Below are 13,352 nucleotides of genomic sequence, written 5' to 3' on the forward strand. Positions count from 1 at the left end.
ATTGGCAAATGCTGTAGACATTTAGGATGAAAGAGTCTTAGATCACTGAGAGCATGCCCTTCAGAGGGCCCATGGGACCCTCATTCTCTCAACTTCCAAGTTCAGGACACGGGTGGCTTGTTTAACAGAAAACATCTCTTCATTTTGTGAGGTGAGTGTATGATACAGGGTTTCACAGTGAAGTTGCACAGCTGGCTGAGCATTCAATGACTATGAACCCACTTCGGTGAAGCTGGACATTTTAATTCCCCTCCCACATATCCATGCACATTTGGCATTCATGCCTGTGGGTACCTGTGAGCTCATGAAAATACACATGCACACATTATTGGCAAGTTTTCACGGCATATGAATATAAGAACTGCCGGAGGAAATGTGGAAAGCCTGTGCAAAAGGAGGGTGTGTGGCGCTAACACCCAGTGGCTGTGGTCTCCACATCCAAGTCCGTCTTAACTGTTCCTGCAGATTAATCGAGGCTGCATGGTAGGGTCTGGGTGGTGGATCTTTGCTCCCCTGGTTGCTAGGCAGTTCCCCTGGTGATGTCACCCATAGGTGCAGCACCCTTCTAAGGCAGTAGAGGTAGAGGCAATGGTCCACTAAAGGCTGCATTGGAATTCCAGGCTGAAACTTTGTGGTCACTCATGTTAGAGGTCATTAAAGATCATGTTGCTCGTCTATTCCAGGTGAAAAGAGATGTTTGAAGGTCCCCAACAGACAAACAAAAACATCTCTTCTTCCTATTCGAGCAACCATTATCTACAGTTTTATTTGGACATACAACTGTACATGTTTGTACACTGTATCTTACATGCAGCGTGTGTGTGAAGGACTTTGAGTGGCGGTGTGATTTGGATACAATTGGAGTGTGGCCCCTAAGAGTTCATGTGTCGTGAGCTTAATACTCAGTGTGACACTGTGAGAGGTGCTGGAACCTGTCAGGGGTGAGAGGTATTGGGAAGAAACTGAGTCACCTGGGAAGCTGCCTTCAGAGGGGGTTAAAACAGTTCCCACGGGGCCCTGGCTGATTCTTGGAAGGTGACTGTTATAGGGCTGACATGAGGATCTGGATTTTATCTCAAGAACCCATGTATGAAGAAGCCGGTGGCATGTACTTATTTATACTCCTAGTCAAAGGGAAGCTGGAGGCAGGCAGAGCCCTGGGGCAAATTGCTCAGCCAGCCTAGCCTACTTGGTGAGTTCCAGGCCACTGAGAGATTCTGTCTCAAAGAACAGACAAAAACAAACAAACAAACAAACAAACAGAAAACAGAAGATGGACAGCATTTCGAAGACAATACTGGAAGTGGATTGCTGGTCTCCAACTGTTCACACACATGCATGTATACACAAAACACAGGCACACAGACTCTCTCTCTCTCTCTCTCTCTCTCTCTCTCTCTCTCTCTCTCTCTCTCTCTCACACACACACACACACACACACACATGCACACACGGTCAGTGGCTCTTCCTCTCCTCTCATGGTCTGGTTTTGTCTGCTGTCCATGTTGACCCTGGACTCTTTCCTCTGTTTCTTTCCCGCCCTGACATCTACAATAAGAATCTTCTCCATACTTTAGGGGTAGCTATGTCCTTTTATTTCATTTGTTTCATTCACCAGCAAGTTCCCCAGGTCAGTAGAAGCAGCTGGAAGCGACACTTTGAAGGCCCTGAAATGAATCTGAGCTTGAGACATGGTGGAGAGAGCAAGCCACACACACACCACAGGCCAGCCTGGGCCAGCAGGCTCCCTGTTACTTCAGGACACTGTGGGTTCCCGGGACACACTCCAGACTTACTGACCTGGAAACTCAGTAAATGGGGGCCAGTTGTAACCCAGAAACCCTTCAGGGGATTCTCACTACACAGTTTTGAGAAGCTCTGCTGGATGGCAGTGTGATGGGAGATTACAGCAGTTTTTTTCCCTGTGGTAATACTCTTTATGCTTCTAGAACACATACTGGGAAGACCAATGCCCACCCTCACACTGTTTTTCCTGTGTATCTGCCTTCCTGTCAGACAAAGCTCCAGAATAGTGCTTTGGGTTAAGAGGAAAGGAAGTAGAGAAAGGGGTCAGACCGAGAGATGGGCACCCAAAACAACAAAACAAAACAAAAACCCCAACCCAAACCAAACCGAAAGGAAACAAAAACCTTAGCTTTCCATTTTACCTACTGATCTTGTTGGGCCTTGCTGCACCAGACATAGGGAACCCAAGCTCATGGGACATGTCAGTACACACCTCCCTTGAAACCATCTCAGTACCTTTTAACAAGAATGTAGCAGAGCAAGGAGGGGAACATGCAGACGCTATATTTAGCACACTAAGCCAGTATCCGTGACCATGGCTCGTCTTGGAATGCCAAGTTCATGTGGACATATCCCTTGTTCCCTCTCTTCTTGTGCTAGCGAACTCAGGGCCTCATTCTTGCTAAATATATGTTCTACCATATGCTACATCCATTCACTTGCTCATTAGTTCTAGTCATCATCTAATATTTACAGAATGGGTTTTTCCCAGTGCAAAGTAGAAAGGATTCTTGTTCCATTCAGAGCACCCACGGAGGGGGATACCAGGGAGAAAAGTCTGTTCTTCCTTCATCTTGGACTCAATGGAAACGGCTTCTTCCACCGTGGTCAAAGAGGGCAGGCCAAGGCATTTTCAGTTGTCTCCTTTGCAAAGCTGGGGTTGAGAGGCCGAGGAGTACAGTTCATCTGGATTGGAGCTTGGGATATTTCCGTGCTTTCAGACCCACCCAGCTTTCGTGGTAGCTTCTTTTACAGAGAAGGAGAGGCATGCCCATCTCGGGAGGGTTTACAGCTCTGCTTACAAGTTAAAGTCACTCATGGACCCCTAGTACTGGAGCCAAGTGGGAACTCCTTGGGGTGGAACCCATGTGACCGGACTTGTGATGGTTCATCCTCAAGGTCAACCTGGCTAAATCACCCAGGTGACATGTCTCTGGGTGTGTCTGTAAGGGTGTTTCTACAGAGACCTCAATGAGGAGGGAAGGCCCACTCCGAGTGTGGGTGACATTATGCTACAGGCTTGGATCCCAGACAGAATGAAAAAAGAGACCGCCAACTGAGCACCAGTACTTGTTTCTCTTCCTTCCCTAGTGTGGATTCAAGTGACCATCTGCCTCCCGCTCCGGCCACCGTATCTCCCGGCCATGACTGGCCGCACCCTCAGACTGGGAGCCCGAATGAAGGCTTCCTTTCTTAAGTTGCCTTTCTCATTCATTTTGTGACAACAAGAAAAGTAGTTAAAATTTTTCCAAAGGGGGGGGGGAGCACCAGACCTTCATTAGTTCAAATCAGGCGAAATTCCAGTACTAACAACAGGATGTGGACAGAGTCCCACTCCTCACCAAGAAACTATTTGTATTTGATACCTGCTGAGAAAGGGAAAATCCATCCCCCCTGTAGAGTGCCCCTAGCTTTGTATTAGCTTTGTGTGCTAATACAGGTATTTTTTTTTTTTTTTTTGTCTCATTGCTTTTGTTTTGACTTTCATTTTTATTTTGAGAGACAGGAGAGAGAGAGAGAGAGAGAGAGAGAGAGAGAGAGAGAGAGAGAGAGAGAGAGAGAGAGAGAGAGGTAGAGAGAGAGAGAGAGCATAAGAAAATGAATTTGGGTGAATGGAGAGGAGGGAAAGATCTGGAAAGTGTTGGGGGAAAGAATATGGTCAAAATATGTTGTATGAAAAATTAAATTGATGTTTTGAATGAAGGAAATCCAAGGCAGGGAAGGAATCTCTAAAGAGGGTTGAGGGTCTCCCTGCTGCTGTCCTCTGAAGGCCAAGTCCTGGATTCCCAGGAATCTGCCCATCGCAACTGCTTAGATTTTAGGAATTTGCTTTAGAAGTCAAAAGAAACAAGTGCCTTGAATGACTTTGTCATAAGGATACTCAGCTTTTCTGTTTTACTGATATGAATGTTAACAAACAGAAGATACACGATTATCAGGACAATTGTTCCTATCTCATCTTTACATTTTCCTGACAATATCGTTATTACAACGTGGGCCAGATTGAAATGTGATTATGAACAGCTGGTGAAGGGAGCGCAGACATTTCCACGACACTATGCTGGTAGTCTGGCTGTTGGTGGTGGGGCCTGGGTTCAGGGAATGTGGTGAGGATGTATTTACATGATGTACTGGAAAAATGGGAAGGCGCTGTGACGAATGTTCTTTCTTAACATCTGCTCTTACCTTTATATTCCTTGGTGCATGCATTAAGATTTACTCTGGGCATCACATAGATTCATTATGATGGATTAAAGGTTATTGAAATTACTACATGGATGGTACTGTTGTAGTGAGTGGTAAATCCTCTAATATCTTCGAGTGTGTGTGTGTGTGTGTGTGCACAGACGCTGGTGTTTGTGTGTCTGTTGGAGCCAGAGGATACCCTCACACATTGTTTTTACAGGTGCTATTCACTTTTTTTTTTTTTTTTCTTGGAGACTGTTTTCATTGTTCTAGAGTTTGTAGATCAGGTTAGCCTGGCTGGCCAGGGAGACTGGGCATCCTCCTGTCTCAGCTTTTCAGAGCTAAGATTGCAAGTGTATAATACCATCACCAATTTTTTGTACATGGGTTCTAGTAACTGGTCTCAATGCCTCATGCTTGCTAGGCAAGTGCTTTACCTAGTGAGTTATTTGCCCAGTCCTTAAATACCTTTAATCTAAGAGAGATTAACCAATATTGCTGTGGCAGGGAATGGCAGATTAGGATACACACAGGTCCTTACAGACTCACAAAGTTTCTAATTTTTATATTATAGCTGGGGCATCACTCAGGAACTTATTGAATGACACAGAGTCTCACCATATTCATGATCCACTGAGTCAGAAACTACAGAGAAGTTCCCTAGCTGTGGCCAGAACAGGGCACTGGGAAGCACCAAGTCAGCTTATAATGCTACTTAGGATGCAAAAGCCCACCAAAGCCACACTAGGGATTTCCAGGGACTCAAAGACCAGCAGCCCGATCTGAAGGCAATGAAAATTTGGAACCAAAATTAGGGCCAACTTTTTCTTCATCATGAAAATAGGAAAGAACAGGACATAGATGTCACATATAAATCATCTTTAAAGTGGTGATGTCCATTGTCATTGTATGTGCTTAGTGATAATCATAATTTATCAGTAATAAGAGGATATATTATAGGGGCTTTTATCCTATACAGGTATCTCTCTCCTCTCTCCCTCTCCCTCCCTCCCTCTCTCTCTCTCTCTCTCTCTCACACACACACACACATTCACACATAAAGTTGTCTATATATATATATATATATATATATACATACATACATACATACATACATACATATATATATATATATATATATATATATATAATCACCAAGGCTATAAAGATGGGATGCTCTATTGTGGTCCAGGGCAGAGACAGCATTAAAGGAAACAACTCTTGTGGTTTTCTGTTTGAAGTCTCACCCTGCCCGCTCCCTAGGCAGTCCTGTTTGTTAGGACAGCTTCTTACCTCCTGGGGCTGTTGGTACTGGGAGGCCATGAGAAGGAAAGCACGCTGGGCCTGGAAAGCGCTGTGTACCATTTCCGCCTGCAAACAGAAAGAAGGCAGCCATTTCAGTGTTTGGACTCTGAACAAGTATCAAACACATTGTACATCCATCCACTCCATCTCAGCAGTGAACAGAACCATGAAGTATGCAAACATATGTTCACATAAGAACTTGCAAACGCATAATCACACCATCATTATTCATAATAGCCAAAATGTGGAAACAACCAAATGTCCATCAACTCATAAACAGATTTTTAAAAATGACTTAGCCACGAGATGGTGTGTTATGCAGCTTGTAAAGCAAAGTGCTGTCACAGGCTGTGACATAGGCAAGGCTTCAAAACATTATGCTGAGTGACTGCAACCAGTCACAAAAGAGCATGCCTGTGTGATCTCATTTATAAGAAATGTCCAGAATAGGCAGATCTGTAGAGATAGTAGAATAGTGGGCAGCAGGGGCTAAGGGGACTAGGAATGGGCAGGAAACTGCTGACAGACCACAGAGGATTCCTTTTGTGGTTGATGAAAATGTTCTGCAATTAAGGCTGGGGCGATGACTCAGTTGGCAAAGTGCTCGCCGTGCAGGCAGGAGGACCAGAGGCAAGCTCTCAGAACACATGTAAAAAGACTACACATGGTGGTACTCACTTGGAATCCCACACATGAGAGGCAGAGACAGGCAGATCTCTGAGGTTCACCAGGCAGTCTAGCCTACTTGGTGAACTCCAGGCCAGTGATATCTTGTCTCAAAAAATCAAGATGGATGGCTCCTGGGAAACTACACCTGAAGTTGACTTCTGGTCTCCACAGACACATCCACACAAGTATCCAGCTACATGCATCCATACAATCTCCCCCGCCTCTCTCTCTCTTCTTCTCCCTCTCCCTCTCAAACACACACACACACACACACACACACACACACGGAGCCTGGGTTCTCTAATCAGACCAAATTCACATCTTTCTCACTATACTAAAACCCTCATAATCATACCCTCTAAAAGTGTGAATATTAGGATATATGAATTGTATTTCAAGCTTTTTAAAAGGCTGATTCATGGCTAGGCATGGAAATAGACACTTAGAAGGTAGAGACAGGCTGATCTCTGTGGGTTTGAGGCCAACCTAATCTACATAGAAGGTAAGTTTCGGGTCAACCAGGGCTACACAGTGAGAGGCTGCCTTAAAAAGAAAAAAGTTTGGTTGTCAAAGTTTTCAAAATGTGTCTCATTGGGACCTGGTCACCTGGATCCACCCCTACCTCTAACCCCAACACAAAGGACTTGTATATGTGGGAATGTCCTGGAATACATAGCCATTTTTTTTCTCATCTTCTATTCTTAATTAAATAGTTCTACTTAAGTATAGTAAGACAAATAATTTTAAATTTCTATACCATCTGCAATTAACCTTAGTTAGCTGCTTAGCATATTATTTCTGTTTTAAGAAAAGTCACATCACTGTTTTAGTAAGTGAAAGCAACCAATGTGTGGTGTTATATGTGTATGTGGTGTATGCGTGTGTGGTGGGTCCATGAGCACATATGTACATGTGTGTATGGGCTCAAGGTAGATGTTGGGTAACTTCCTCTATTGCTCTTTATTTTTTGAGACAGGGTCTCTCAATGAACATGATGTCCATTAATTCAGATAGGCTGGCCAGCCAATAATCTTCAAAGATTTGTCTCTTAGCTTCTAACCTGTGCCCCTTCCCCAACAGGGCTAGGGTTGCAGGATCAGCTGCCATGTGTAGCTTTTTAACTGGGTGCTGGGGATCCAAACCCAGGTCCTCATGTTTGCACAGTAGGCATTTTCCTGACGGAACCAGGCTCAGAACCTCAGAACACTTCTTCTTCATCCTCCTCCTCTTCCTCTTTCTCCCCTGTCCTTCCTTCTTCTCCTCTTCCTCCTCCTCCTTCCTCATCCTCTTCTCCCTCCTTTTTTTTTTTTTTTTTTTTTTTTTTTTTTTAAGGCAGGATGTTTCAATGATGGAAGTTTTAAAAAAAAACTACTAGACAACCCTTTCCTCCTGGGCTGCCTCCCCAGCCCTGAGCACAGCTGTGTGATTTTCTTCCCTGAAGGAAACTTGCTTATTCTGGTTCAAAGCTGGGGTTTAACAGCTTAACTGAGCTATGTTTGTATTTTGAACTTCCTATATTATAATCCTGCCTCCTTCTTTCTTTTCCAGAAGTTTCCTTATAGCATGTTTCAAGTCTTTCATTTGTGAGTCTTCATCCAGGGACTTTGACAACAGTCTTCAGGGGCTAATATTTGAGTGTCTTCATAGCTTCTGGATCCTCTCTGTCTTTTATTTCCTGGTCTGTGATTTGAGTTCACTGGGCTCATATGAACAGTGCTTTTTGTTTGTTTTCTGTTTTATTCTCCTTCTATTGACAATAGATATAATTTCAACAACTCTTATATACTTAGTGTTTCTTTGTTTGATTTTTCTGAGACAGGGTTTCTTTGTGTAGCTCTAGCTGTCCTGGGACTTGAACACACTGGACTAGAACTCAAGTAGATCCATCTGCCCCTGTCTCCCCAGGTCTGTGTTTAAAGGAGTGCATTACTGCATCTGGAGTTTTTTCTTTTTTTTAATATTGTTTACAACACACATATCATTTCTGCACTTGTTGCATTTTATTTCTTGACTTAATTTAACTCTGCCTTTTATTTCCTTCTTATGGTTTCATCACCCACTTTTAAAAAGCTGTCAAAAAGTTATCTGATATCCCTGTCAATGTCTATGGGTGTTTTATACTTTGATAGAGTCATCGTGGGACATTTGTTTCTGTGCCCTAGTTTATTATTTTCAAGGACACTAAAGTTTGGAACAGGACTGCTTCCCCTACGTGCATGGCTGGCTTGCTAGCTTGAAGGGATATTGCGTAAGCTGTGGGACTCAATGGGAGGCTTTTAGGTTATTGGTGTCCTTGAAGAGGATTCTGGTACCTCAGTCTCTTACGGCTCTGATTCTATCAGACACTGCCATCGTCAGCTATCTGGCCTTGGGACTAAAAGCAGTAGAGTGAGTGCAAACTTTCTCCTGTTTGATTTAATATCAGGTGTTTCATTACAGCAATGGAAATTAACACAACACAAGAGCCTGTGCCCTTCTATTTTTGTTCTGATGCTGCCTGCAGCTGCCAATGCTGGCCCTCCCGTTTGATCTTGCTCATTATTTTGTGTGCACACTGACACTTAAAACTTTCTCATAAAACATGGTGATTCCTTTTAGTCTTTTGTGGCCATATTGGAGATCAGTGTTTTCCTTTCTAAGCAACAGTTTGAAAGCAAAATCTTTATGATCAAGACCTGTTTTTCTAGGACCTGGTATGCTATGACTTAGAAGTAAATCTCTCTCATAGAAGCACGTGTTTGAATGCATGACTCCTGGCTGGTGGTGCTGTTTGTTGAGGAGGGAAGTAGCTAGAAAAAGTGGGTCTTTGTAGGGTGGGCCCCGAGGCTGATAGCCTGCCCTTTCTCGGCTTCCTCGTCTGCAGAGATGTGAGCAAGCAGCCTTGTATGCCTGCTGTCAACAGCAGTGAACTGCTCCTGTTTTCATGATTCTCCCACCATGATGGGCTACATTCTCGGACAGCTGGCCCAAACAAGCCCTTCTTCCTTAGGCCACTTCTTATCAGACATTTAGTCACAGCCAAGAGAAAAATAATGCATGCACGCTGTCAAGGAGCCATCAGCAGGAGATGCTCAGTGGAGGTAGTTAGAGATTTTTGGGTGTTGCTCGTCCTGGGGATTTGGCCTATAACCTAGACCAAGACTTACTCCATCTACTTGGGACATATGACACTTGGATGAAGTAGCTGTCTCAGGTTTTAGGTAATTTCTCCAGAGCAGTACCTAGAGACAGAGCTTAGAGGGAAGCAGCCTAGGGTTTCCTCTTCTCCTTTGTCATATTATCTAAGGAAGTCTTTATGGGATGGAAAAAGTTCACCTGTCAGTTACTGATGTCGTTGAAGATTCTGACTCTTTGGTTTGACGATTATAAAGAAGTGTTTTGATTGAAAGGGTCTCATACTGCAGTAGTATGGTTTGGAGCTAGCCCAGGGTAGCTTTAAACTTATAGCAATGCTCTCTTCCCATGGGTTGGGATGACAGACATGTATCTTCACGCCTGACCTTGGAGTAATTTTGTATTCGTAGTGAAATTGAATTCAGAGTAGAGTTCCCATCTGCTATCCACCCCACCCCCTGCATGCACACAGCCTCTCCCACTTGAGAGTTCTCTCTCATTTGCAAGATTTGTTTTTCTCCATTCCTTTTGGCTTTGCTCATTTGTGGAATAGAAAAATGCTTTGCCCAAAGGAAACCTCCCTGAAAAGAGTGATTCGGTCTTATGTGGTCTTGAGTTATACTAATGTTAATATTCCTTTTGTTTACTAATTTCATCTCTAACCTCTTCTTGTTAGCTTCCCATCTGTTCGGAGCAGTTTCTACCTCTGCTGAGTTGGAATTCACTTCCTGATATAAAAGGTGGGAATCAATTTCATACATTTTCAAAAACTAATTGCTAGAATGGCAATGGCAAGATTGGGATTGGGTTATGTTCATTCCAGCATCAGTATTAGGCTCTTCTCTAAGCAAGAAGGGTAATATATCAACCAAACCAGCAACGGTGAGTCTCTGTTATTCTAGCTGTTTATTTTGACATCTGGCAATTTTTATAGAACATTGAGGTTTTTTGTTTTGTTTTGTTTTTACAAAACAATTTTTTTTACCATAATTTTCATCTAAAGATTTTCTTCCACCAAGAAAATGTTTGAATTCAAATCAAAATTGATAGGCCACTAATTTCAAAAATCACAAATCCAACCCATCATTATTAACATAACAGACCAAGTCTTGTGAATGTTTTCTATAGGTCATTTTGAAGTTCACCACTGTCCCTTTGTCATCCCATTGCTGAGGCTAAGTTGCTGAAAAATCTCATAGATCTCTCTCAGCAAAGAGTAAAGTATTAAAATTTCACCAGCCTGGAAGCCATTATTACTCACGAATACGGAGCTTTGAGCTGAGATGCCTTTCCATCAAAACACGTTTTTAGTGCCTCAAAAAGACGTCTGTTGTCGTCTAATGACCACATTTCTCAAAAGGACTACCAAAGGCAACTTTCCACGGCTTGTCTATAAATAAAATATCTGTGCTTCTCTCGGCAACGGTACTGCAGAGGTATCATCCCCATCCATGCCTAGCAGTAGTCTGACTTCCAGTTGCCATGGTAACGGCAATTCAGGATGGCCCAACTTCAACAGCTGAAATGGCAGCTCAGAGGTGGTATTAACAATATTTTTTGTAGTCATCCCACAATGTCCTACAATGAACACTGTCATTAGCCTTTTCTCCTTTCCCTAGTAACAATGTTGAGCCTGCTCCTAATGAAGCACTTTGCTGGCAGGCATGACTATGGAAGATGGGCGATTTCATTAATTAGCCCCTTCTTGCAAATGGCCTTTTGCTCCATGCTAGGGGTTGAGGTTGGAGTGGAGCTCTTTCTTTTGACTTATGTAGGAAATGCCTTGCTGGGGACTTGAGACCCTTCTCTTAGCTCCCCGGAACTCTGGGCATAGTTAGCAATCTCAAATGATATTCACTTGGAATTCCATCAACTTTACATACATTTACAAACTTGAGCTGTTCTCACCCATTTGCTTCTTCCTTCTGGAAAGTTCTGCCAGTTCCCTCCACCAGACAGCAATGGATTTAGGGTTAACTTTTCTGAACCTGCTGAGTCTGGTATCTGGAAAGGGGAGTGATTGGCTCACTCAGGCTGTTGGACACATTGTGAAAGAAAAAAGCCAAACATAGAGACTTTGGGGAATGACAAACGACCAAGGTTTAAGGTTTTTTTTTTTTTTTTTTTTTTTTTTTTTTGCTGACTTTGCCTATTAGGTTTGTTTGGGGTATTGGAAGCCCTTAAGGTACCCTTAAAGGAGACAGGCATGATCTTTGGGCAGGGAAACATGTGTCTGTCTATCTGTGAGTACGTGTGTGCGGAGGGAATGTGGGCTATTCTGCTGAAGCTCAGGCATGATACCTTATTTGAAGTGTATCATCGTAAGAACTCTGGCAGCTGGGGCTCTCAAGACAGCTACTGGGCCTGTTCTGTCTTTGTAGTTAAGGGCCAGGAACACGAATCTCTGATCAGTGGAAAGCAAGTTTTGGGGCAGGCAAGCAGACAGCAGCTAAACATGACTTATTTTCATCTAATCCTCTTGGGAGAGAGCTGGCGCCCTGGGGAAGCCCAGCTGATCTCTGAGTGGTCATCAGAGCTTTGTGGAGTTTCTCTGGAAAAGCCCCAGGCTGCAGAGTCCCATGCTCGTAGCCAAAAAAACTGACACAACTCAGGGAAAGGGCAGGGTTAAGGCTCTGAAGATGGAAAAGTGTCCAGCCAGGATGAAGTACTGAAGGCATTTCTAGGTCCTTTGCCAGGACCAGAAGGGGAATGGAAAAGACCCTCTGACTTCCCTGATCAAGGACAAGGGCCAGGGTTATCTGTTCCCTCAGGTTTGGACCAGGTCCTGGGCAGGTCACTGAGACTGCAATACTCTCTGGCCTCCCGTGTCACAGGCCACTATTTTACATGCATAATTAGAAATACTGCATTTCAGGGTTATTTATTCTTTTTCCTCTACTCTACCCTGAGGGAATTCCTTGAGTTTTAGCCAGTGAAAAGATAAAGAGGGAACGGATGAATGGATGGGTGGATGGATGGATGGATGGATGAATGGGAGGCAAGAACAGATTTCAACGGCTTGTTTCATGGTTTGGTTTAAAGCAAACCTTGCAATCATGAACACGAACTCTAGCCCATAAAGCCTCATGATGGAAGACATCTGGATTGACATGTTACCAACCTCAGGAAGGGCTTAAGCTGGTACTTCTGAGTCTCCAGTGAGCACTCAAGTCATTGGGGGGAGGGAGGTCTGTTAATCTCGCCTTTGTGCTCAGCTTCATTTAGAGTTCCTGAATCAAATCTACAAGTGGTCCCAGGCACCACACTCTCGGAGTCAGGGTACCATACAGGAAAAGCACTGGCTTAAATGGTATCCAAACCATTTTCCTTGCACATCTATTTCATTTTCACAAGTAGCTGAACTGATAAAATAACTCAGAGGCTGTCCACTTTGGAACTTTGGATGTACTTATTGCATCCAAGGGGAGGTCATGCCACTCAACCCTCGAGGAAAGGTAAGATGTTTGCCCAGAGTGAATAGATAATGAGCAACCAAGTTGAGACAAGAGCCCTTCCATCCATCCTTCATTTCTTTTTAAAATCAGAGTCTCACATTGTAGCCCTAGATGGCCTGGAACTTACAATGTAGACCAGGCTGGCCTTAAATCCACAGACAGCTGCTTGCCTCTGCCTCCTGAGTACTATGATTACTATTACCACACCTAACTAAGAATTTCTTTCTAAATGTTTTTATTTGTGTGTTTGGATATGAGTAGGCACGCACATGTGCATGTATGTGTGTGTGTGTGTGTGTGTGCACCTATGTGCATGGTATGGTGTACATGTGTGCTGTATGTACACATGTATAACAAATCACATGTGTGCATGCACATCCAGAAAGTAGAGAAAGACTCAGATGTTGTCCTTTATCCATCTTTTCATCACTTGCTTGGGAGAGGGTTTCTTGCCAAACCTAAAATTCATTATTTATTCAGGCTGCCATCAAGCTTCTGGAATTTGCTTATCTCTGTCAATGCAGGGTTTATAGACAAACACAGCCATGCCTGGATTTTTACATGGGCCTTGTAGATTTGAACACAGGTCCTCATGAT

The 13,352-nt window shown here is 43.6% G+C and overlaps 1 protein-coding gene across 2 annotated transcripts in view; it reads right to left on the minus strand.

Moving 5' to 3' along the window:
* The window catches only part of Cap2 (cyclase associated actin cytoskeleton regulatory protein 2), a 144,965-nt gene that overhangs the window by 82,037 nt on the left and 49,576 nt on the right, over positions 1-13,352 (minus strand). For both annotated transcript variants that reach the window (XM_051194345.1, XM_051194344.1), the window contains exon 4: positions 5,506-5,583. In XM_051194345.1, the coding sequence (XP_051050302.1) occupies positions 5,506-5,583 (78 nt within the window). The remainder of the gene's footprint in view (positions 1-5,505; positions 5,584-13,352) is intronic.

Source organism: Phodopus roborovskii, unplaced genomic scaffold (genome assembly GCF_943737965.1).
Source record: "Phodopus roborovskii unplaced genomic scaffold, PHOROB, whole genome shotgun sequence".
NCBI lineage: Eukaryota > Metazoa > Chordata > Mammalia > Rodentia > Cricetidae > Phodopus > Phodopus roborovskii.